This window comes from Corapipo altera, unplaced genomic scaffold (assembly GCF_003945725.1).
Source record: "Corapipo altera isolate COAL_440 unplaced genomic scaffold, ASM394572v1 49, whole genome shotgun sequence".
Taxonomy (NCBI): domain Eukaryota; kingdom Metazoa; phylum Chordata; class Aves; order Passeriformes; family Pipridae; genus Corapipo; species Corapipo altera.
In genome coordinates, this window is record NW_020884879.1 from 6,070,890 (window position 1) to 6,098,251 (window position 27,362).

Below are 27,362 nucleotides of genomic sequence, written 5' to 3' on the forward strand. Positions count from 1 at the left end.
TTAAGTCAATCCAACCTGATTTGATTATTTCTAGCATCTAAAATTTTTCTGGACTATCATTAAATAAACACATAACACATACCCTCAGCAGCTGTCTACTACTTTTTTAATTGGCAGTTCTCTATAGATACAGAAGCTGGGACAAGTTTAAACAAAGGATTTTAAAAACATTAGTGAAACAGGTCAACTGACCATTTCAGGGAGAAAATTCCTATTCCTCTTGCATAGGTCATAAAATATCTAATTGTATATAGGAATTCTCACTGATATCACTCCTTTAAAAAGAAGCATTATTTTTTTGCTTTTGTTTATGGGCTAATGAAATGAAAAAGAAATAATTTCTTTAAGAACATCAAGAACTTTAAGATGTTCACAAAGCTCTATAGCACAGCGCACAACCTAGAAATCCTACCCAAAAAACAGTGATATCAGTACTTGACAAACTTCCCTCCCAACGAAGGATTCTGAGGAAGATCATAGAATTTAATAAGAGAACATTCTCAACAGTCCATTAGCAAGAGACAATGGGAGGAGAAAAACAATCTTACAATTCATGAGAAAAATTGGGGATTTACTTGTGAGTGATACATTTGTGTCAGAATGAAAATGGCACAATTACAAGCTGAACAGTCAAATGGACAAAGCATTTCCAATACTGAAAGGGAACTTCTCAAAGGCATATTCGTAACAAGAAGCTATGCCAGCTGCCTCCGAGTCCACAGACAACTATCTGTCGCAAGTAGAATAACTACAACAATCTCTCAAAAATATTAACACTAAGAATCACTTTAATTAACGATATGAACACATGAGACTGGGCCTTTTCCATTGCCTCAAAGCTAGAACTGGCCTGTTATGCAGCAGAAACTGTCATATGGATTACAGATGGCAAATAATTGACAGAAGTAGGCTTCAGGCATGCTTTTTCATCTTTACCATGCAGTTTTACACTAATTTAACCTAGTGTTTACATTTTCACTTTGTTTTGCAGTACAACATTGTAGGTAGCTGCACTGTTCCACACACAGTCTGAACTCTCATATGCCATAAAAGAGAATGTTATCTTTTTCTTGCACAACTAGATGCTCAAAATGAAGCATTTTGAACCTGAACAAAATTCAAAACTCATATTTAACATGTCTGTAGCAAAAGACCTCTCCTGTGGAAATTATCTGACATCATATTTAATACAACAACGGTACTGGTATTGCTGCTAAGCAGAACATTATCCTGGTTTGCTGTATTTGAGGGTAGCCCCTTATTTGAATCAACACCATTGTTGCCCTTCATGATTGTTTTGAAGAAATGTTATTATCCAGACAAAGTGATTCTTCTCCATCGTCAAAATGTTAAGTACATTTAAAACAATCATGCAGTCAAATGCCTCTGTCCATGGTAGCATTTTTAAAAACTGCTTATAATGAAGAGATTATGATATACTAATTTAGAAATCAGAAAATAATTTTAGAAAAACAAAGGGGTACATATTAAATTTCAGAACTATTTAAGAAATAAACATAAAATGTTACTTTTTCTCTTAGGAAGTTACAGGGAGTTCCTACAGAAACTTTGGATAATCTTTGGCTCGTGTTCCTACCTGCAAACAGGGACACAGGATTGATATCCCTGCAGGCCCAAGAGGGCTTAAGTCTTTGGCCTGAGTTTCAGTGCCTTGTCACTTCCATTCATGGGCAAAAAAGTCAATTTTTAGAGGGTAATTTGTTTTTTTTAAAAGAAATAAATCCCATCATAAACTGTCATGAAACATTATAAAACCAGGAAATATTTCTGAACTATAAAGATTGCCTATTTGGAGCATATTCCTGGTAATCTTTGCTCCTTTTCCCCTCCCAGGATTAAATTTGATCCCTCAACCTTTATTCATATGAAAGTAACATTTGCAAATGTGCACTGAAATCAAGCCAATCCAGCTCTTATGGGTCAGACTGTAGCCCCTTGTTCATATTGCAAAACAGTTGCACAAGTCTTTCAGATAACAAAAAATAAGCCAGTTTACATAACTGCTCATCAGCACGAATAATGAGTAATAAGGTCATAAATTGGAACAGCAAAGAGACTTGCTAGCATTTGCTGATTTTGTAAGTATTTTTAACTGAAAGTGCAGTAAAATAAAAATATCTGGCATTGTGAAAGCTGAACTTGATGTTGCTGAATCATTGTCAGCCAGAGTGACTAGATGCAATTTGATAATATTTAGTGAGTTGTAGAAAATATTTACTTCCTTGTTTTCTTTCTTTTATTTTGGATGGACAGATAATCTGACATGTACACCACCAGTCAATCTTTGGCACTTTTACCTGTACAGATGTCCTTTATTCTACCTGTCTTTCTTCATATGGGCTTCCATTGTTCAGAAACAGTGTTAACCCAATGCTCCAAATAATAAAATCACGCAGTTGATTAGAATCACAAACACATACAAAAATTTCATTTCTGTCTTTGCTTTTTGCGTTATTAAATAGTAGTCTTACCCTACAAATAAGCCTGTTCTTAAAATTGTCATCTTACATCTTAAACAATGTGTGGTACTCATAAGTATTCTGCAAAAACTGCAGGAAAGAGAAAGATAGAGGAAAAGAGAGAAACAGTAAAATTCGGTCATCTCCAGCAATTTTTTAATGTAGTCAATGGTCTTGCAGATGATTCATTAAAAAAAAAATGATATGTTTAATCACTAAATGATATCTATTTGTAATGATGAGGTGATTTTGTTGTCATCTAAAGGCCAGAGAGATAGTTAAGACACATTAAATACAAGGTGTGTAGCTACTTAGTTTCTTCTGACTTTTCTCCATTTTGGAAATACAAAAGTTTTTTAGAGATAAGGAAGCTGCTGATTGGTGAGAAGACATTATATACCCATTTTTGTGCTATTGAGTAATATTAAAATATCAGTGTCTGAAAACACAGTTGTATACCAACATAATTTTCATGAGTTTTGGTTCAATTGTAACTACTAAATTATTGGGATGCTCAAATTTTAATTTTGATGTCTCTGTTTTACAACCATTAAATACATTTTTCACACCCATATATCAACTGAAAGATTTCAAAGCAGTAACTTTTCCTGATAAGTAATAGGCTAAGGTGTACAAGAAAAACCCAAAGTCAAACCCATTGTCACGATGTTGTTACTACACTGGGCATTTTCTTGGGTATAGCTTTTCCCTAGCAGGATCAATTTTTACAAAGCTCACTGAAATCCAGTTAGCAGAGGTATTTTAAAGAAAAATCCATCTTACTGCAAGACCTTTCCAGGCAAAAATCTGTAACCATAACTCAAAGTAGGAAATAAGTCACTGTATAGTCCATCATTCAGTTTCCCTTCTTATGGCTTGCTTTGTTCATTTTTTCCTATAGATCCATACTAGTTCATTTTCTGAACACTAGTGTCTTAAAGCACTTTTAAACCAAAGGGAATAAATTCAGGAAGAATGAAAGAGGGGAAAAAGAAACCTCTGACCTGGTACTTAAAAAAACAAACAAACAAACAAAAAAAAGACGCTAAGATGAAAACAAAATAGTGCCATGGATCCACATATGGGGTTTTGATGGAAACTAGGGCTGGGTTTTAAGTCAAAACTCACCATCTCAAAACCACTTCTTTTCATCCGCCTGCAGGACTTGAGGTAAGTACGTATGCGTTTTCTGGCACGCTCTTGATACTCAGGGAATTGTCGCCTGCATGAGTCAATGATAGCCTGGATCTTTTCTTTGGGCTGCTTAGAGATTGGGACCATTCGGTCCAAGTTTTCATCTACAAACAGCCTGACAAACATCTGTTGGCAAGAGGGAGACAGAGGAGATGGGTTTGGAGGGTGGCTCTCTTCTCTTCCTAGCTTCCTGGCTTGATTACTGATAGGAAGACATTTTTTTTTCTATCCGTTGAAGAGCTTTGTAATGGGAAGCCAGAAATATTAAGCACACAGTTCTTTAAAGGGTTATTTGGGGTGGGAGAGGAGGGGCTGATTAAAAGGAAAAAAAGACAAGAAAAGAATAGTCTATAGGACACAGAACTTGTGAGATAAACCAGAACAGATTGTGAAAATAGGCACTATTTAAGTTTCATTATTAACAATAAGCTGTGATTGCTAATCATTTTATTGAACTGACACACATTTTTTCTTTGTTTGAACAATTGCTTGTGTTTTCATGCATAATTATAGACATCGGGAAAGCAATAGAGAACATCTGACCACTGGAATGGTCTTCTGACAAACTAGCTATAGCCTCTTTCCATTCAATGGGTGAACATGCACACACACACATCCACACACATGGTCGCACATGCACAGATACAGAAAAAAAGATTTGTTTTCCTCACTGGTAAAGATGGCACTCTGCCTTAAATTCTAAATCAAACACAATAAATCTGTCCTCTGTTAGTAGGAGTTTAATGTGCATTAAAATAATAATTGAAATAAATCCTGTAAATTAAATTAATTTGCCCTTAATCCTGGCAAACTTACCCATAAACAACAATGTAAAAGAAATAGAAGAAGTAAACAACATGAGTGCAAGAGGGCTTACATTAAAAGCTTTCAGTCGCTCAGCTTCTACCCCATCTGATTCATTGACCTTCTCGGGATCTTCTTGCTCATCATGGTCATCCTCATCCTCATCTCCTCGATTCAGAGACAGATCTTCAGCACCTCTGCCTACACTCTCATTCTTGCCAGAGTCATAGCTTGAATAGCTATGTGCAGGGGACTGAAAACAGAGAAAAAGAATATGCTTGTAAAAATTCACCACAAAAATAAAGTCTACTTTTCAAAAATGCTTGATAAATATTTAAAGATTCCATGACTTCTTTTTATTAGTTGTTCAACATAAAGTGATCCTAGTCCTTCTAAGAGCAAACAATTCAAATTATATTAATTTCAGTGTTTTAAAAATGTGACCTATTGCAAATTCAATAAATCTATTAACAAATTAATTACCTACAATAATTATAGTTAGCATGAAATTTTTGTCATACAGCCTTGTTTAAGTACCATCTGTAGAAGTTTCTTACAAATACTAATCTATTTGTATTAGTCAAGATCAACTACCCAACCGAGGGGGAGTTGATTTGAACAAAACTATAAAGAATTAAAAATTACACATTTTAAGGCAAAGGGGATTCAAGTAGGAAACACCGATATTTATCTGATGAACATTAAATATTACCAAGAACTGCAAGAAGTTATTCAAAACATGGAGATGATTATGTTTTAGTTTCACTTGCTCAACCCCAGAATGAATTAGAGAAATATAGCTTTGTTAGCATTTTGAATGCTCTTCTGAGAATCATGTAGTAAACCCACTTTTGCTTTGAAATCAGCATTCAGGACTTTCCCCCAAGCAGAAGTTCAATCTGTTAGATAAAATAGATGACCATCTCATTAAAGTGTATCAAACGGTAGGACCAAAAAGTTTCCAATTACCAAAAGTCAATACAGTGCATTTTCCCTTGCAATAACAAGTCCTCAGTTACCTGTTTCCACTGCATAGACTTCAAACTGCAGACCATAAAAAGGCATCAGTAATAAAAAGCCTTCTACAACTTAAAATTCTACAGCTTAACGCTTCAAGATCAAAGCTTTCCCCCAGCCACGCAAAAATATCAGAGACTGTCATCACCAAAGCTATCAGGTTCACATTAAGGTAATTCAGAGTACACCTTTACTTCTATATTTTAATATTTTTTGTAATATTTTGATCTTTTTCTCTTTTACTTCAAAGCATATGTAGTCTGAATCAGGTGCTACGCAATGAACTTCATACACATATTTAAGGGTGCCTCCTCCCTTAGTGTCGTCAAAAGTCAGGAGCTTAATGCCTCAATCAAAAATACATTTCAAATAATTAAAATTGTATGCCTTGAGCTACATTCTGAGCTTCCTAAAATTGTTTTTATTTCAGGGTATTTTTGCCAACCACAGAACTTATGGGCAATGGGGTAGAAGGGAAAGACCAACAAAATCATTCATCTTTAAGGTATATTTCTTGCTTTATATTCTTACTTCAAGTTCGTTTTTTTTCCCTTACCCTATTTTCATTTCCATCTTACGTTGGTCCTCTGTACACTACCACTTTTGGAATTCCTTGCCTTGCCTTAACAGCACTCTTACTCCAAACCTTCCTTTTTTATCTATCCTACCCAGACTATATTCTCACAGTACAAATCCTCTGGAGTGTCACTTTTTAATCCCTAATGCTCCTAATATCAGATCTTCATTAAACCACTCTCCATTCCCTAGACCGTTATAGTAGAGGTAGGAAGAATGAGAAAACATCAAAAGAATACAGAAGATCCAGACCCTGGATAAAAAACCTTCGACAAGTAGCAAGTTCAGCATCATCTCTTACAGGGCAAGAAATTAGTCAGGGTTGAGGACGGCATATTTGAGATGTCATGGAAAGATAAGACTTGGGAGAGCAGCAAAAAAAAATATTCTTGTTCTTGATACACTGATATTTTGTCCTGTGAAGATGATGAGTATTTAAATTCCTGCCCATTCAGATAACTATTATTTGAAGGAGGTGTTGATTCCTTTGAATTATCAGGCTTGAGAAGAATATTAGTTCCATTCTGAAAGGACAAGATGGCTTTACCTTATCAGTGTCCAGGATATATAGGCAACAGTGCTTAACCTGCCCAATGTTGGTTACCAGAAGGCAAACGGCTGCAGCCTGGTACCCTGTTACAAAGCAGTAAGAGTGATTTCCCTTAACCCTGAAGAGATTCTCAGAAGATGTTTTTTAAAAAGTTACAATTAATTAATTGTTACAATTATTTTTATAATTGTAATTGTAATTGTGCTACGCAGTAGAAGATCTGACCTACCCTGCAAGACTTGTTCTCTTGTACTTCTTCGTTTCAGCTGTCACTACAGTTATACAGAACACAGAAGGCTTTGAGATAATCAAAAAGTCATTTCATATGAGAGGTACTGCATAAAGCATAGAAGCTACTGCCCTGAAGAACCCTACCAACTGAAACCCTTGTTGTGTAGACACTTGATTTCGCATGAGTCATTTCATCAGACTAAATCCAATTAGACTACTCATGTGCATATAGTTAAACAGATGCAAAACTGATTTCAGTGTGTACATATGTTTCGGCTGGATGCCAAGATCATAAATTATGCACCAGGAATGAGATTTGCTTTTGTGAAGGAAACAAATTCAGGTCAAACTGGCTTAAATATGTCTCTCAAAAATGCAACAGTCAGGGTTTTGTTCTGCTGTTTTTTCTTTAAAGAAAGAATTGCATAGAGAGCCTTGACCAATATCTTCTCAGACATTTTTATTTAAACAACAACAACAGCATCTTAAATGAACTGTGGGGAATAACATACTCTGAGAAAGTTGCATGGCAGGAATCCATATCTGTTCATTATGGATTTGAAGACTGCACAGTACCAGGAAAAAAGTGGGAGTTTTTTCCTAGCTATTGCATTGGCAAACTGAGTGAAGAATTTGTGAAAACTCATTTAAGAAAAAAATTTCTACCTTTCTATATTTCTACAGAGATGACTATTGAGTCAAAGAAGAAAGAGACGTTTCTCTCACTTGTGTTGACTCTGCAGTTGTGCAAAGGCTGATAAGCATTTTCTTTTGGTACTCTATCAAGAACTGCAGTGTTAAACATGGAGTAGGACAGCAGAGGATAACTTTTTTCTCAGTACATGTTTCCCAATTTTAAGTCTTGTGCTATCCTTTCAAAAGACTGTTCCCACCTTTGCCAGATGGGAACTTGCTTGTTCAGATTCCTGAACACCCCCTGACGTACACAATTTATGGTCCTGCAGTGACCTAGAATAAAGAAGTGATCCTGTTAAAATATTTGGGATTGTTTGTTTGTTTGTGTTTCTTTTTTCTTTTTGCCAGTCAGTTTAAGACCAGAATCAGTTCTTGTCTCCAGTTCACCACCTGAAAGTATAAACCTTTGTGTTGACTGGAAAGAGTAAGCATGGAAGAGAGGGAGCATATGTGCCTCTGCTGGCAGCAATGCAAGATTAAAGCAACTGTGGAGTGTAAGCGTTAGTAGACATGTTTCACAGGTGAAACTTTGTGCTTAACAAATCTGGGTTGGCAAAGAAAGTGACAAAAATTTTAAATGAGAAATTATTCAGGGAGAACAAATGAGGCCAAGGCTAAGGCCAAGGTTTTTGTCTTCCCCAAACTTTTACACTGATGATTATAATGTTGTATTAAAAATACTGGGATGTTGATAGATATATTCTGACTACTTTGTCCTTAACCTTTTCTGAAGGTTCTGTGTTCATTATTTTAATCTCTTCCTCACAATAATAAGTATTATGCACTTCTACTTTATAAAAATGAAAGTAAATGTTCATCCCTAACAACCTACTTTTATGAGTTCGTGACATGAAATATCAACCTCTTTCTAGAACATTATAGGTCAGCAACAACAATTACTCATAGTAAGATGTCAAATAATACAATAAAAGACCTGGGAGGACATCATGGTCTCATCTTGTTTATCTTGCTTCCACAGAACGATGTCAGAAGGTCAATCCTGACAATTCTTCATCTGGTTGTTATCTAAAGACTTCCAGTGATAGGGCTGCCACACATCCCACAGACAACCTGTGTGAGTGTTTCACTGTCTTTAGAATTATTAGAACATCTCTGACTTTCATAAGAGTACTAAGCCTATTTCTTTTTCAAGTATCTACCACATATTGCAATGGAGGAAAGGTGTGGCACCTGGAGAAGAGAGCATTCTCTTTTGTTTTTACAGGAATCTTTCCAACAATTAAGGACTGTTATCATGTCCCCTCCCCTTAATCTTCTCTTCCCAATAAATTTGTTCATGCTAGGAAACTCATGTTTTCCTCGTTTTTAATCATTCTCAGTGATCTGCTCTGTATGTTTTCCATTTGGTTTGAAACTGTCTCAAAGAGCAACTTCCAAAACTCCAAAGTGTATTCCATTTGCGGCCTTTCTATGAAAAATATATTTCTTTATTGCTTGATTAATTTCTAATATGCTTACAGCAGAAAAAGTTTATCACCTTATTTGCAAGATAAAAGAATACCCCATACATACAAAAGACAGCATTGCAGAAACCCCATAGTTGCCAACAGAAGTCACGCTGTTATTTCATGAGAACTCAAGCAGAAGTAATCCATAACATTTATAAATATAAAGTCTACTGTAGTGCTCAGTGCCTGGTAGGCTTCGACACTGGTGTATGGCCATCAGACATGGTTTGGAGGATGATGACACATGAACTCACTGCAGGACACTTCTCCCAGCAGCTGACACCAAGAGACTCCTGGCTGTCTTGGTGAGTGTACAAAGACAGCTCTTAATTACTCAACAAAAAGTGATAGAACGATAATTATTGAGGATAGTTATTTGTAATGACCAACAGCTGGAAAAACCATGTCTTTGTGACTTTTAAAAAAAGGCAACAGGGAACAAAAGGGAAAGGAACACCTGCTGGAAGTGTAGCAATTTTTTTTTTTAAATGAAGCTTCATTTTTCACATTTATGTTACATTTTACATTTACATTTAATTAGAGAGTTCACATATAGCGTGTGATTCTTTCAGTTGTTATGTTAGATGGTCATAAACCACAGCACTTCTCCGAGAAAAAGAGATTTGGACATTTGAAGAATTGTCCAAACAGTAGCACAGGTTTTTCATGCTGCACAGAAAGAAAAGGAGTTAGGAGGTAGGCAGAGATGAAAACACTCTACGGGGTATATTCTATTCTCTTCTAGAAATCTGCCTCCACATCTGTAAAAGTTACCAGGTTTTTTTAATGAGTAAATAAAACAATAATCTAAAGCTGACAGAATTCTGTTTGGCCCCTCAGTTGTACCTCCAGCCCTTTCTTCTTTTTCTTACATCTCAGTATTTCTCCCTCTACCACTGAATACACAAAGTCTGCAATTTCAGCAAGTACTCTTGCAATTATGTGCACTTTTCTGCATGTTTTCCCATGTGCTATTGTGAATACATATTTTTATAGCAACTATTCCTATGATCTAGAAAGGGATGATAATATTCTGATGACACTAGGTTTGAATGCTTTGAAGACTGTTTTTTTCCAGAATTTTTAATTAAATTAGAACTTGATTTTAATTTTTTGTTTCACATTTACATTTTTAACTGACTTTACATATGACAAAGTGTGTGACACTAGTTTTTGGTGAACTGACCATGAGTAAGAAGCATGCCTTTTATTTGACATATAAACAAAATTAAAAGGTTAAGCCTGTAAGTTTAAGGGAAAAGTCATATCCTATATCTTCCCCTTAAAAAGACATTTGAAATTTATATTGCACTGTTAGAGTTCCACTTCTTCCCTGTGCAAACTGTGAGTTCTCCATATAGCAGGGAACTTGCCTACAGGAGGTGATGGTGGGGGCGTTTTTCATTAAATCTATAAAAGATATAGTTTAAATTGCACATTAGAAAACATAAAATACATTTGGCACATACAGGCACTTTTGTGCCTCTTTTGGTATTATAAGAGATGAAATCATGAATTCAAACATTCCCATCTTTTTCTCCTTAATTTAAACAGGAAAGGAGGAAGCATAACTGGAACACTTTGATTCAGCTGAATCTAAGTCATGTGAATTCCAGCATCTCACCATTTATTTCAAGATTCAATTAACCTTATTTTTATAAACTCATGGCATATTTCCTCATCTTACCCATATCTTTGCATCTGACTATGATCAGTTTGCTCCCCTTGTTATATCATAATTGGCCTTTCCAGCTCCTTCATAAAATTTCATCCTTGATAATGGGAAAGCATCATTGTGTGTAATTCTGCTATTTGGAGCATGAGGACAACACCACTTTTACTGAAAAAATGGAGAGCTAAAATCTAGAGTCTCATAGGTTTGACTCTATAAAAGTGTCACCTAACACGTTAAGTGCTGTAGAGTAGATTTTATAAGACTTTTTTACATAAAACTTGTATTACTGTGAAATATTAAAATATGTTTTCTGATTACTCTGTGTTAACAATGTGAGCTCCAGAAAGAAACTGTTCCGTTATTAACAATAGGAACTAAGAAATAGAAAAGATTTTTCTCCTGAATTATTTTTGACATGGTCTTTTCTCCAGTCATTGTTTTTACAGTAGTCCCTGAGAGAACAGTGACTATTCCTAAGACTATTTGTTTGTCCTTTCTCAGTAATTTGCCAGTCTATATCATACTAGGTTTGCTTATAATATGCCTTTCAACAGAAGCACATTTATTAGAACTTAGGAAACTGTAAATAACCCAGACACTTTCATTCCAGTGGGTTTTATCTGGATAAGTAGAAGTTTGGATAACCAAAAAATAAGAAATAATTGAAACACCCCCAGAAACACATATCTTCCTTGCTATATTTTCTCCTTTTACTTAAAATACAGTCTACCCTAGCTTTATCCCCACTGGTATTGACTGACAATAAAATATATAATTTTGCCCTACTAGAAATAACTTCAGAAATTAAGTAGAGAGTAAAAACAGAGAGGTAACTGAGAATTCTCAGCCAAGTAGAAGAATGAAGTATATTTACAGGCAATAGTTTAATGAGCTTCTTTCTAATTTGTCCACAACCAATCTTTATTACCTGATTCAGCACCTTCAGGAAAGCTCCTGCTCCTTCCCCAGCCATTCTGGAGGAGAATAATTCTTGGGGGAATCAGAATAAGTGTGTCCAAACCACCCCAGTCTACCAGTATAGAGAGTACCAGGGCAGAACTGATTTAACAGAGCAGAAGACTTGCCTACTTCTCACAGCTTTCATTTTACAAAGTTGTTTTATTAATGAACTTCTAGAATTCCTATCACTGATGTAGGAAGACAGATCTTTTTCAACCAAATTGCAAAATGTAGCTGCTGTGTCTTTGGCAAAAATACAATGTCCTTTGTGGGAGTTAAAAAGTCAAAACTAAATGGGAACAGACTCAAATAAAGGCTTACATTATTTTTGGCATTGTACACTACTGTTTTGATGCTTTATTTTGTGTTGCCCTCCTTTATTTTGTGTTGTTAAGTCACAACTGTCACATGTCAGAATAGGTGAGAGGAGACAATACTGTCACTCCTTCTCTTCTGATCAATCATTTACATCTTCGGAAGTACAGATTAAAAGAAAAAAAAACCAGTAATGGTAACATATTGACAGATTCGCACAAAAAACCAAAGCTAATTGATTAATGCAAGCCAAAATAATTTGTTGAGTCCTGAACAGCCATTTACAACTGATCCTGGTAATAAAATGACATATGAAGGATTGCTTTCTCCAGGGTAAAACTAGGAATACAACAGGGCGACAACGCTAATTTGTTGCATATGCAATAGAAGAGCATACTGCTTACAGAGAAGTATAGGGTTCAACTTGAGAATAAAGGACTAGCTTGTTCTTGCTTTTCCTTTCTACCTTTTGCCTCTATCTGCTTATAGCAGCAACCTTTTTTTTTGCTTTGCTGAGTTTTAAAAAACTCTCTGGAGGTAAATCAGCTGGATTGTGTTAGTAACTAGCCCTGGGAGGCAGAGGCTAATGGCCTTAATTATTGCTTAAGGGCCAGGTGGGGAGATTTAGAACTTGAAACCAATCGAGAGGGGTCAGATGAAGACAGGGCTCCTGAACCAGGGTGGACAGGCTGTTTGCAATAGTCTGAGTAACAGAGGAGCAGCTGAGATGTCTGTAGCTGAAGCTGATGGAATAGATTACTGATTAGTTCCCTACTCATCTACTACAAATAAATCTTTAGACTGACTTGTAAGAAATGCACCCAGTTTGACCCTCCTTGTTTAGGGGAAGATAAATAAAACATTTATCGTAAGAGTAAGCCAGAAGCATTGCTTGAGGTTAAGAGCAATCACAAGAATGTTACAGGAAAGTTCCTCATAAAGGTGCTTTCTACCAATTAGTTCTACAGACCACTGTATCCTTAGGATTGATACAAAAAGAGCACCAGGCAGAAGATGTTACAAGACGCCGGGCGCTCCTGTGCCTGAGAGGTTACATTTTATAATACCATCCATCCAATCCCAGATGTGTCCACCCTGTGGCCTTTGCTCTGGACCGCCCCGGGTCCACCCCCTTAAAATGGGTCTGGGGTGCATTTCGGGACCCCTCATTCATCCCATCTTCACCATCATCAGAGCACAAAGGGTACATAGTTACCTAATTCTTGACTTCATTCTGTGGTTTAGGCCCATATACCCTGTTCTGTCAACTGTCTAGGCCTTGCCTTGACAAAAGACTAAACATTTCTATTGGATTCAGGAGTAGGGCTGATATAGGGAGCATAGAATGGGGTAAGAGGGTTAAGGAATGTGTAAACAAGGGTGCTACAGGGAAAGGGAAAGGGACAAGGGACAAAGAAGGGAGGGTTTCTACTTTTAAAACCTACTTCCACTGCTTATAAAACTTACAAGTCTTACAAATACTAAAAAATAAAAAACCATTAGGGGCTTAAGGCATCATGAAAATCACTAAACATGATTCTCAAAAGAAAAGGCAATTCCTGCTCAAACTTCTCAGGCAGCCAGTTCTAGCAAACAACACAACTGTGTTGAAGAGCAAATGCTCTTCCCTAGAGGAATCAGACAGATCACAGTAGCCTCCTAAATCCCTACCAGTATCATTAAGTATCTTTATTGGGTGATAGCTTTCATGGTACCATCCTGAAGAAACTAGAAACTCTCACTGTAACTTTACCTGCTTGAGATGGTACAGCACTTTCCAACTTGTACAATTGTTTGCATATATTTGATACAAACTAGGAGAAGGACAACTCTAATTCCAAACCTGGGCAGATGGAGCTCACTTAGCCCTGTAAGGCCATCCATCTAAGAGAAGGACACTCTAATTAAACCTACATTCTAAGGACCTCACTGTCAGTGTCCAAGCTCACTCGGCCCTGGTAGATGAACATTAGGATTAAAGGGTGGGTCCAGTTCTGCACAAGCTGCATCTCACCTAAAAAATCCATTGGCAGGCTCGAGGGTGATATCCACATTTGTAAAGCCCTGTAAGCGACGGGTGAGGGTCAAAACAGCAGGTGAAAGGTGCACTGGAAGCCACAGACCCAACCCTGCATGCAGGTGGTTCAGGACATTGGCCACTAGGGACTGACCCCAGAGATGACAGGCTCTTTGGGCAGCATCCCAAATGACCAAGCAGCCTTTTTCAAGGAGAGTACTGCTTCCTCCACATGGAGAGGGGCTTAGAAAAGGTGGCCTAAACAAAGTTCATCTCCACCCTTCACCTGGTTGGTTAACCGCGGCCAATGGGCATCTTCTGATGCAATCAAAGTCTAAGAAACAAAGGCATACACCTGCCTTCAAAGGTGTACCCAAACTGACTCTCGCATGCTGGAACATCAGAACCATGCTTGATACTGTGGATAGTGGACGTTCTGAGCATCGTTCTGCCCTAATTGCCCATGAACTGTCATGTCTCAACATCGACATTGCTGTTCTCAGTGAAGTTCGTCTCTGTGAGGAAGGCAGGCTTAAAGAACATGGTGCTGGTTATACACTCTTTTGATCAGGTAAACCCAGAACCAAAAGGTATCTTTCAGGAGTTGGCTTCATGATCAAACACTCTATTGTCCCTAAACTTGAAAATCTGCCAACAGGTCATTCTGACCGCATTATCTCCCTATGCCTTCCACTACACAACAAGCAACACATTGTCCTCTTTAGCATATATGCCCCGACTCTCCAAGCTGACCCTGGCGAAAAAGACAAATTTTGCACTGACCTGCGCCACCTTACCCAAAAGGTTCCCGCAGATGATAAGATCATTATCCTCGGTGATTTCAACACCAGAGTAGGAAAGAACTTTGAAGACTGGAAAGGCGTATTAGGCAAGCACGGTGTTGAAAATTGCAACGATAATGGTCGCCTTCTGCTAGAATTCTGTGCGGAGCAACAGCTCACCATCACTGACACTATCTTTCAGCAGAAAAATAGTCTGAAGACAACCTGGATGCATCCCAGATCTAAGCATTGGCACCTCATTGATTATGTCTTGGTGCAGCAGAGAGATGTTCGTGATGTCCACCATACCCGGGTGATGCCCAGTACAGAATGCCAAACAGATCATCACCTTGTGCGTTGTAAACTTGACTTCAACCTTAAGTTCAAACCAAAAAGGGGCGGTATCCTAAGGAGGAGACTCCATGTTAACAATCTTCAATCAGTCACAGTGAGAGACAGATTCCAGGCAAATCTTCAAACTAGGCTCGAAAATCATTCTATAGATTCTATAGATCCTTCTCCTGAAACACTTTGGCAACATATTAAAAACAGTATCCTGCAGTCCTCTTAAGAATCCTTAGGGTTCTCCTTCAAGAAGAACAAGGACTGGTTTGATGAAAACAAGCAAGAGAACCAGGAATTGTTGAGGAAGAAGAGAATTGCTCACCAAGCACACCTTGCACTGCCATCCTGTCATGTAAGAAAAGCAACCTTTCGTCTCGCATGCAGCAAGCTCCAACAGAAACTTTGTGACATCCAGAACAAGTGGTGGATCAATCTATCAGAAAAAACTCAATTATGCGCAGATATGGGTGATTACAGAGGATTCCACGAGGCCTTGAAATCAGCATACAGGCCTACATACCAGGTCCAAAGCCCTCTACTCAGCGCAGATGGTCATATGCTTCTAACAGAGAAAACCTCCATTCTGAATCGTTGGTCTGAACACTTTCAGACTCTTTTCAATACTAGCCGTGTAGTTCAAGACTCAGCAATCCAGTACACTACACAACAACCAGCAAAGAATGAACTGGATATTGCCCCCACTTTGGGGGGGCATACAGCAGGTGACAATTGGCAAGGCAGCTGGAATTGATGGAATTCCACCTGAAGTCTGGAAGCATGGGGGCCAAGCACTCCATGCTAAATTTCACAAGTCTGTGGTGTGCTGTTGGGAACTAGGCGAACTACCATCAGAGCTTCGTGACGCAGTCATCATCACTTTGTATAAGAAGAAAGGAGATAAATCAGACTGTTCAAATTAGCCAGGTATTACTCTGCTCTCCATTGCTGGCAAAATCCTGGCAAGAATACTTTTGAACAGACTAATACCCACTACAGCAGAAGGAATTCTACCTGAAAGCCAATGTGGTTTCAGAGCCAACAGGAGTACCACAGACATGGTGTTTGTTCTCAGACAACTGCAAGAGAAGTGTAGGGAACAGAACAAAGGTCTCTATGTAACCTTTGTTGATCTCACCAAGGCTTTCAATGCTGTGAGTAGAAAAGGTCTATGGCAGATTTTGGAACGTTTAGGATGTTCCCCCAAGTTCCTTAAAATTATTATCTTACTTCAGCACGGCCAAGTCAGATACGGCAATGCACTTTCTGAGCCCTTTCTAATTACCAATGGTGTAAAACAAGGTTGCGTTCTTGCACCAACTCTACTCACAATCTTTTTCAGCATGATGCTCCAAAGGGCCACGGCAGACCTTGATGAAGAAGACAGTATCTAGATTCGATATTGTACTGATGGAAGCCTACTCAACCTAAGGCGACTGAAGGTCCACACTAAGACCTTAAATCATCTTGTCCGGGAGCTGCTTTATGCTGACACCGCCACCCTTGTGGCCCACACAGAAGTAGCTCTGCAGCGTTTAACATCCTGCCTTGCAGAGGCTGCTGAGATTTTTGGGCTGGAAGTCAGCTTAAAGAAGACTGAAGTTCTTTATCAACCTGCACCTCAGGAAGTCTTCCTTCATCCCCATATCACCATTGGTGAATCAGAGCTCAGATCAGTCCAGCAGTTTAATTACCTAGGTAGCGGCATCTCCTCGGATGGTGAGATTGACGGAGAGATAGACAACAGGTTAGCAAAGGCATATAGTGCTTTCAGAAAACTCCATAAAAGAGTTTGGCAAAATAAATACCTGAAGAAAAGTACAAAGATCAGTGTACAGAGCCATAGTGCTGTCTACTCTTTTATATGGATCCAAATCATGGGTCATCTATCACCTCCACCTGCGACTCTTAGAATGCTTCCATCAACGCTGTCTCCGTACAATCCTAAACCTCCACTGGTCAGATTATGCAACTAATACATCTGTTCTAGAACAGGCAGCAGTTACAAGAATTGAGGCCATGTTACTGAGAACACAGCTGTGCTGGGCAGGACACGTCTCAAGGATGAAGGACCACCGCCTCCCTAAGATCTTGCCTTATGGTGAACTTGCCACTGGCTGCTGCAAGAGAGGAGCCCTGAAGAGAAGATACAGGGACTCCCTGAAACAACATCTCAGCCTTGGTCATATTGATCAACATAACTGGTCTGCTCTGGCCTCCAATCAGGAGGTCTGGAGGCACACTATCTATAATGCTGCTGATGCTTTTGAGAACACACAAAGGGTCACTCTTGAGGAGAAAAGACAACACGGAAAGAATCATGTCTTGTTGATACCACCTAAGGAGTCCTTCTGCTGTGCCTTTTGCAACCAGACTTGTCTATCTCATATTGGCCTTTTTAGCCACCAGCGCATCTGTAGCAAATGTGGGTAGAGCCCTTCCCAAATCTTCGTTTGCAAAGCTTAGCCATGGATGGATGGATTTGATACAAAAGTGCATTAGAACTTTTGCTTGACCCGCTTATAAATGAGCCCTGAGATTTCATATGCTGCCTGTTAAACTCTCAGGCTTGTGAGAATTGTCCTGTTTCCTCCAGGATAGCATGGCATACTGTAAGCTCCCAGAACAGCTGCTGTTTAGAAAGGAAATTGCACTTTCGAATTTGATTCTATGCTCTGGAACTCTGTGATTTCTTGTAGTTGCATAATCTTTGTTTACTGCAAAATGCTTCTGTCACTCAGTACTTAGAGCTCAGTTAGAGGGAACCAAACAGCACAGAGGTTTCCAAGATGATCTAATAGACCTGATCTGTAAAAGTTCAAATTCATTTACAACAAACCTTCTATTAGGAGAGATGTTTTGAGTTGTAAATTCTAGGGACCATTTAGTTACATGCATTCACTTTAGCTAATTAAATTAGTGCACAAGGTTCACCTCTTATCACTATCCAGCAATGGAGAATTCCACTAGCAGAGTATACAGCAGAGTATAAAATCCTATTTGGCAGAACTCCACATCCTCCAAAAACCACATTCAATCCACCTTATTGTAGAGGAATAGTTCTATGAGCAAAACCAGCTAGAAGTACACCAGAAAAATGGAATACATCAGAGCAGACAGTGCATTTTCTCATATTGATATCATAACTCAATACCTGACTGTGGGGCACTGAATAGCTATCAAAACTGCTTTGTCTCATGTTCCAAATCAAATTATTTAATCTCCTACATCCTGTCACTAAATCTGGGGAAAAGGGATTTGATCTTATGATAAGTCAGCTTATCACATGAAGAGAACTAGCTGAAAACTTCAGATCCAGATTTGAACTGGACCAAAGTTTTAGAACTTTGTGTCCCTTTCTATTGACTTTCTTATTTTATGTGACTACTACCTTATCCTTAGCTTCCACAGATGAAATTGAAAGAACAAAGAGGAAAATAAATTAGAACACAATTTTTAAAATAAAATTATCTATATGTCTATTTTGAGAAAGTGCCCCCCCTCTAGTGGTTCCGCTGCCTACATTTTGTGCTCACCCATTCTCATCTTTCACAGAGCCCTACCTGAGTTTAAGGCATGCAGTGCTGTGATCTACAGGCTGAGATCCTTCTGGAGCATGAATACAGAACTTAACTCTCATCTGTTTCATTCTACTAAGCCCAGGTACAAGAGGTACAGAATTTGAGGGGCAGAAAAGGTTTCTGTGAACATCTCCCACCACTGTCACTGGAATTGGTATTGGTTCGGTTCTGTTTTGTGGCCAGGCCACAGATCAGAAAACCTGTAAGCAGGAATTAATTTTAGAAACTGAAAAGCAGGATAACTTTAGTAAAGTTCCCCTTTCCTAGAGAGTAACCAGATTTAATAAATCTAAGTAGAATGGCTCTTCTGCATATTCACTATCTGTTCAAGTCTTTCCCTTAGTGTGCCAGACCTGCTGCGTGCATCCAGCATGATCAGCTGCCATTGGTATCCCTGCAGCTCTCTGAACTTCCCTGCATGAAATTTGCTTTCTGCCTAGTGAGCTGCATCAGAGACACCTCAGAGCTGATTAGACAGAGCAGAAGGCCATGTGGGGTCAAAAAAGCACCCATACACATACAGTCTGGTTTAGCTGCCAGGATTTGCACTGTGAGCCATGCAGCAAGAAAACACTGAAAGTTTTTATCCCAAGATCTTTACTGGTTCCTTAGGATCAACTAAGTCAACAATGCATGTGCTAAGGGTTATGGTACAGTCTAAATTCCATGGATTTAAGACAGCTGCACAAAACAAAACAAACTCATCTACTCTTCTTGTCCTACTGATTTTTGCACAAAAGTTTCTGAGATCCCCTGACATGCATCTAAAAAGTATCTCAGCTGGTTATCTAGACAGGTGCTTGTACTGGACATTAGGAGTCACGAGTCTCTATAAATGTAAGATTTTTCAGTGAAACTGTGACTCAGCTCACCAGAAGGATTTTGTGGGGGGTCTGAAAAGGCTACAGTATGTTTATTTTGTAGCTAATGGATTACAGGCAGATATTCTAAGATTCAAAAGACAATATTATGACACAGAAAATGGTCCCCAGATGGAAGGTTTCTGGAAACCAGCACAATTTTTAAAGGTATATACACAATCAAGATTTGCAGTACCAGAATTTATGAACGAACAACATTTACTTGGCTGACAACATCTGTAATATTACTTTGTATATTTTTCTTTCCACTACAACTGGCTAAACTGCCTGTCAATCTTCTAATCAACAAAGTAAATAAACACATATTGTATGACTCTATTTGAACACAACGATATGTTCACACGTGACATAGGATGCTAGTAGCTTGATTTTGCATTATTAAAAAGTAACAGCACACAAGCAATGCAAGAAATTGGTTTTCTCTGGCAATTCTCTTTCTTTTCAGTTTTGTCAAGAAATTTTGCAACTCCAGTATTACTGTTTTTAAATGAATGCAATTATATGGGTTCAAGTTATTGAATTTTTCTATGCAGCAAATGTTTTCAACAATGCCACATGCAACAAAATATAGAGACATGACTCATGCTGGCAGTGACAGCTCACCTCTATGAGTCCTGTAAAGGAGTAGCTTTAATATCTGCTCAGTGATTACTACACAGAGATATCCAGTATATTATATTTAAACCAATTTATCTTCAAAAAGTAGAACTGAAAAAACCTGACATCCTAATGACATATGTCCTAGATCCCCAAGTCCTCACCAGCATGCCTTCTCCATTTCACTCCAAATGTCTCGCACTTCTTACAGGACTAGAGTTTGTAGCTTGTTGAAGGCTGGGAGAGTACTCATTTCCCAAAGAGTTTCTGCCTCAAAAATCCAAGTCCCTCCTGAAGGCAGTAACCTGAATTTTTCTACTTGAGTCAAATACAGATTTTCACAGCTCAGAGCAAATCAACATTGTCAAGACTCCTATCCTATGGAATTATATTGAAATTGATCAATAGTTTCAAAGGTTATACAGGGACAGAAAAACTGACAGAGCATAAAACACCTCCTTGGGAAACAAAATCAAGACAAAAAAAGACAGCACCTTTTCACATTTATAGAATAAACCATATGGATAGTGAAACTACTTTTTCTGTATAACACTTTCCTTGTAACCAAGATTTTAAAAAAGATTTCTTACCTTGGACATAAGTAAAACAGAAACAGTCTGGCATAAAATCTCTAAATAACACTTTGCAGCTAAATGTAGTTTTATGGAAATTCATATTTTGAAAAGATCTAACAAATATCTTACAAATTACTCCTCTAGGTAGAATGAATTTCAAAGTGGTGTGTGGGATGTATCCATACAGAGAAGAATCCCATATTTATTAGCAACTTCCATGGCACTATATACTATAATATACTATTATTTTTCTGGATATATGTACAAGTGGCATTATTAAGTAGTTCACAATACTGGATAACTCTGAGAGATCATATTTTTTAATTTATTTAATATAATTTAACCTCACAGATTGACTGAAGGCAAGAATATAAAGTGATGATTATACAAAATCTCTTAAAGGCATGAAATAACTTTCATGAAAACGTTTTTATAAGGTGATGTTCTGTAAAAGATTCAACTTTCCAAGTAGCTGCTTTTATTTAATAAAACTGTGAGAGGCTAACTAATGTAAGAAGAGGTATGTCTGTGCACAGCCATATTTCTTTTAATGTACTGCCTTCCAAGGCCCTGTTCTAAGACATAAATGGACCATCCAGTAGTTTTTAATTGCTAATAAATTATACATCATGTGCCTAATCAAAGTTCTATATGCGTACTGGGACATTCCCAGCTTTTTTTAAAACTGTAAACCCACATTTATAAGCTGAAAGCAAACATTTTTACTAATTACCATTCAACCTTCCAAAAGTAAGGGAAACAACCTACCATGGGACAAAACTTAAGACTTTCTGTGCCTCACATTTTGCAGAGGTCATGTTTCACAGGCTTCAAATAACTGGAGCTATGGAAACACTCTTTATATGCGTCAACTTTGCGCACCAAAAACGCTTGGTCCTTCACTTGATCTGATCACTGAAAACCGTACTGCCCTTAATTAACTAATTCAAGGTAAGATGTTGTTTGGTTTTTTCCTCTTAAAGGATGAAAGGCTTAGGGTAGGATTAGTGAGGCCTATTAATTTTTGAAATTAAATCCTGTCCTTTTGCTTTCCCATATCTTGGATTCTGCATTTCCACCAAAGTCAGAAGAAAACAGCTCTACTGTGTCAGATAGCTGGCTGTAGCCTGAGCACAGCTCATGGAAATTTGCCCTTGCAGAGCTAATACAAGTCCTCTCATGTGAGATAAGAAGCTAGCATTTCGTTTTGTACCAGGGCCATTCAAAACCCTCTCACAATTTCTGTCATTAATCCATATCCTCATCAGGCCCTTGAGTGTGCTATCAGGCCTTATTTTTTCTGGCCACCTCTCCTGGGACCTCTGCCTTCAGGCCCCTTCCCAGGAGCCTCACAGAAGCTGAACTATGCCGTGGGTGAGCGGGGGCCAGTGGTGTCCCAGGCTGCTCCTGGCTTACTGCCTGCCCCTCCTGCACTGAGCTGGGACCTGCACACCCATCCTGCTCATCTGCTGGTCACTAGGCTGGCAGTGTGACCAGCTATTGACAGCAGCCCTGCCCTTTTGCTACATCAAGTCTCCATAACTTTATACAGTTTTTTATCCACTGTTTCAGAATTTTTCCTCCTTTTGACACTTTATCAGAGTTAAAGCAATGACCTGTAATGCATGCTCCAAAGACCAAATAGAAAATGTCTTCTATTCTTGCCAATGACACCACTTGTTCTAGGCAATAAATTGTCTTTCCCAGTCTTTTTTTTTTTTTTTTAATGAACAATGACAAGAAAATGTCACTGAACTAAGGCAGTGTTAAGGCAAAACTCAGATCATGAACTGGATTTAATGGGCAGATTTTCTGACTCTTCTATTGGCTTTTGCTTTCATAAATTTTAGCAGAGGTGACACGGGAAACTTCTGTTTCTGGCAGAGGTGTAAGAAGAGATACTGAAAGTCATCTGTTGGGACAATCCTGTATAAAGAGAAGATCATCACACAGAGTGGATCCACTTTTTGAGCATCACTATCTCAACAAGTAATTACATAACAGATCACAACATAGTTGACTTGGATTAACTTGTAAGACTGATTGAGGAATAGTTCACAAGAGCACAGGAGATGGAAGGTAATAATAAAATGTCATTCATGCCAATTAGGAAGAACAGACAGATGAAGTGAGGGCCTAAAATGGCTGCATGGCAGTGGAAATATCATGCCCTGGTAACAACGCCATTTCAAAGAAAAAGGAAAGAAGTGGGAGACTATTGCAAAGCCAGTCTCTGATCTGCAGCTGAAGAACTTTGCAGAGTACTCAGAGGGGTAACGCGCTAGCAGATGTTCATTTTGGCTCTCAGCTCTCTATATTCCTTACTATTTAAAGTAAAAAAGCTATTAATTTTTAACCCTTTTTATATTTTCTGTTACATGTTTCAGTTAACACTTGCCCAAAAACCAGTGAATTGTAAACATTATGCCCAGCTGCTATAACACCAGTAAGTAGTATGTGTAAGCTACTGTGGGATCTATTGGTGTCCACGTTAGTTATATGGCTTTGATGGGTAAAGCACATGAGTTTTAGGAAATGGGCTGCTGGAAAGAGAGTTTGTAATTTAAAGGCGTGTTTATAAAGGCACACTGTCAAAACCACTTGCCAGAAACACATGGAAAGTACACAGGCCTATTAAGCAGGACATAAATATAACAACTGGGAGAGCACTCAGCCAAGCAAGCCATATATAGCAGCACTGTGAAAAAAAGATTGTATTGTAAGAAGCAACGTTTAAGGAGGAAGTCAAAGAACTTGCTAGATACAGGTACACATATGTACATGCCTACTCATATTTTATACATAAATTGAAAACCTAGATTTAAAGTCTAATGCTTCAGCAATTTGAACTATTGTTTTGATTTTGACTTTTTTTGTTGTAATTAAAAAGCTAAAAAAACGCCAACTGCTAAGTAGCAACAGACAATTATTCTAACACTTTTACAGTCTCATCATCCTGCAGTTCGTTCAGTTTTGGCAACATACTCAGTGCCTAGTTCAATCAATAATTCAATCAGCAAATTAATGGCTGTATCCATTTAAACTCTGCAAGTCCAGAATCCTGTTCTGAGACACATTTAGAGAAGTTCAGAGGCTAAATGTTCATCTGCTATCGTCAAGAATATAAAAGAAACTACATCATCAATACAGGTGGAATTAACTGCAAGTTGTACCAAAGTACTCCAAACTTATTCAACTGTCAAGAGAAGAGCCCATGTGGATGCGCAAGACAGCCTGAAATAGAACCAGAGGACTACATGAAAGGCAACTGAGCCCCATTGCTATATTAGGATGGAATAGGAACACTGTATAATACCGGCAAATCTCACATAAGGCCAGCATGAGAGGCACATCCTTCCAGAGAGGTTTATGCTGGGCACAAATACCCTGGCGTCCCCATAAGGGTGCCAAATGCCCATCCCTATATAACTGAATCCCATTCTGCTATCTAAAACCAGGATGAACTGCTACAGTCTCTAACTTCTGTATTATGTCAATAGACTATGCAGGGAAGCTATATGACTGAATCTAAGGAAAGCATCTAACTTTAAGGCAATTCAGGTTTATACACACATGTATTAACAGTGTAGACCACAGGCTCTCTCGTGCATACATATACATGTTTTCATGATGAGGCCTGGACAGATTTATCAAGACAATCAGTGAAATTGTATTCCTCAAGGTTCCAGCAAAGCACAAATTAAAACAAACATTTTAGAAACTGTTTTGAATTTTAGCTATGCTAATAAAACCAGAGGAAACTTTCCAATGACTATTTAATTAAAGTTGACTCAGCCTCTTTACCCTAGCTGAACAGTAATGTCTGGAGATAGGGATTTGTACTCTGATTTATGTTCAGCTATAACACCCAGGAAACAAATGACTTCTCCAGCTTTCCTACAGATTGATTTGCTTTGGGAAAGTCAATGAATTATGTCATGCTTGCATTTAGTAATCAGTAGACAGTGATAGAACACATTTGCCTCACAGGACCAATCCAATGTTAAACTGATATATTCTTATTGATGTTTTCAGAATCCCAAACGTGCTATGTAAATCCAAAGAATTAAGATACAGAAACCTATGGTAATTAAAATACTGGTGAAGGTATAAACAACTTATTCATGTTGAATAAAGTCATTATGCAAAATTTTCTTATTAGAAACAGTATATTCTAAAACTTTTATTGCCTATATAAATCATAGATGTTAAATGACAAATGTAAAAAGTAACAGTCTAGTATCATATACAGTTAAAGGACATAACTTTCAACTAGGAAAAAATAGTAAAAGATGGAGCAAAAGTTTTGAAGATCCTGCCACTACTGACACTGCCTACCTCATGTGGACAGCAAAACTCAAGTAAAAATAACTGTCTCACAGTTAATAGTAGACTCATACACAGTCTATTTTTTTTAGTTGATATTTGACATAAACAGTTCTAGATATAAGGTCTAGGTAGTGTAAACATTGTAGCATTAAATATTAAAAAATCAAATATAATCAAAATCTAAACACAGAAATGGAGAAACAGGCTAAAAGCAAGCCAGCATACTCCCTGACAATTTTCTATTAAAAAAAAAAAAAAAAAAAAAAGAAGAAGAAGGAAGATAAATTATCTCCACAGAGTTTAGAGATAGTCTTAAAAACTTCTTACTTCTTATACTAAATACAATGATCTTGAATTGGTTTATGAGTGCAGTAAAAATAAATATTCTGTCCTGGGTTTTACCAGATGTATGCAGGGCTAAGTATTAAAGACTATGAAATACAGACATTTAGGCCAGGTTTCTCAAATGCTTAGGCCAAGGAACTGGCAGTCTGAGAGGCTAAAAGCCTTTTTGGCTCTTTAAGCATTCAAAACACTTCTACAGATTCATAGACTTTAAGCTCAGAATACCTGCACCATAGAACATGACCTGTTAACTCTTGAACAGGAGGGTACAGTTATCACCACTTTCCTAAATAACACAATCATGCCACATATACTTTCAGATTAATTAGTACATTTAAAAACAACTCCCTTAGATAGACATTTTTGTGTAATAATTAATTTCATACTTATGGTTGGTTACAATCATTGTAAAAATGTTTTACCTCAATTCCAACCTAAACTTAAAAAAAAAAGTTTCATCTGCTGAGTCTTTTAATAACTTTGCCTTCTAAATAGATGACAACCTATTAATTGGTAAGAAGCACTGAGATCTATCATGAAATCATCATGGCTTTATCTCTAACAATGTAATTCCCTCTTTATGTAGCAAATTTTTCAGCTCCTCAGTGTTTTGTCACTCATTCAGATCCACTATGACTTCCAGTATCTTTTTCCAGTATTACATAAACCTGTATATTATGTGTTTCTTGAAGGCAGGGTGGACACTTAATTGCATGATTATGTACATCAGTGGATTTTAAAAAGGATCTAATGAACCACTCAGAAACATCAATCCTGTGAGAAATCATTTTTAAGGCACAATTGACACAAGCAGCATATTCCAAAAGATGCATGTATGTCATTCTTTCATGCCTTCCTCTCTCAGCTGAGCCAAGAGGGTATGAGGTGTCACACAGGCCCCAGACTCGTCTGACTTCTTTTCCTCTAAACACAGTTTTTCCTGCTAAGCAACACACTTGGGGAAACAGGTATTTAAAAAACTTTTATTTTAGTCATTTAATACAGTTTTTGAAACAGGTCCAGTCCCACGGGGTTCCATCTGCAAAAGATTTTTTAAGAGCATATGACTAACTGTGTGAAGTGAGACAGAGATACATACTTTCAGAGGTGGTCTGAAAAATCACATATCACTGATTAAGTAAAAAAGGGCCAAAGAATATCCATGTGTCCTTTTGAGAGCTAATACAGAGTTCACACTATAATGCTGTGGACTGAGGACAGTCCATAATGGGGCCATTCAGGGTAATCCCTAAGGAAATCAACTCACCTTTCTCTGTTTCTCATGCAGATTCTTGTATCCATCCTGAGATGGTGCAGCCGAGGATCTCAATGGCAGAAGGTACAGGGAAGAAATTCTGAACAGTTCTGCAAGGCATCTTCCTGGTAGAGTCAGACAATTCCCAAATGCCATGGGAAACACAAGAGGAGGAAAAACATTACTTCATGACCTCTACCCAAACATAAAATGGAGTCAGAAGCAAGATATGAGATATCATCCCAATTTTAATTAAAACACACATGAAAGACAATCACACACTCTTGTCTGCTAGAGCACCTGTATACAAACGTTAAATTTGTATTACTGCAGGTGCCTTAACAACAAGAGATATAAGTTCTTTGTATGCTCCTGATTCATCTGTAGGATTCCATCAACTTTGGGTCATGGCCATTGGATGACTGTTCTCATCAGATAAGGGGGAAAACCATAAATATATATATATATATATATGCATGTATAAAGTGTGTGTGTGTGTGCATCTATGTATGTATGTATATGAAGAGAACAACATATATCATTTCCCATCAGATCTAGGGGTAGCTCATGGTATAATCATGATGAGAAGAGTTAGAAAACACAAACTGAATAGGTGTGAAGGGACACTGAGAATGACAGTCTGACCAAAGCAGCTGATGAGAAACATTATCTATATGGGAAATATTCAGTT

General features: G+C 37.8%; 1 protein-coding gene across 7 annotated transcripts in view; it reads right to left on the minus strand.

Annotated features, from left to right (window-relative positions):
• Positions 1-27,362, minus strand: part of NOL4 (nucleolar protein 4) — a 188,289-nt gene that overhangs the window by 43,155 nt on the left and 117,772 nt on the right. For 6 of the 7 annotated variants that reach the window (XM_027638830.1, XM_027638833.1, XM_027638832.1 and 3 more), the window contains 2 exons: positions 4,552-4,731; positions 3,609-3,800 (listed from right to left, as the gene is read on the minus strand). In XM_027638830.1, coding sequence (XP_027494631.1) covers positions 3,609-3,800; positions 4,552-4,731 — 372 coding nt within the window. The remainder of the gene's footprint in view (positions 1-3,608; positions 3,801-4,551; positions 4,732-27,362) is intronic. The other variant, XM_027638831.1, reaches the window with a different exon arrangement.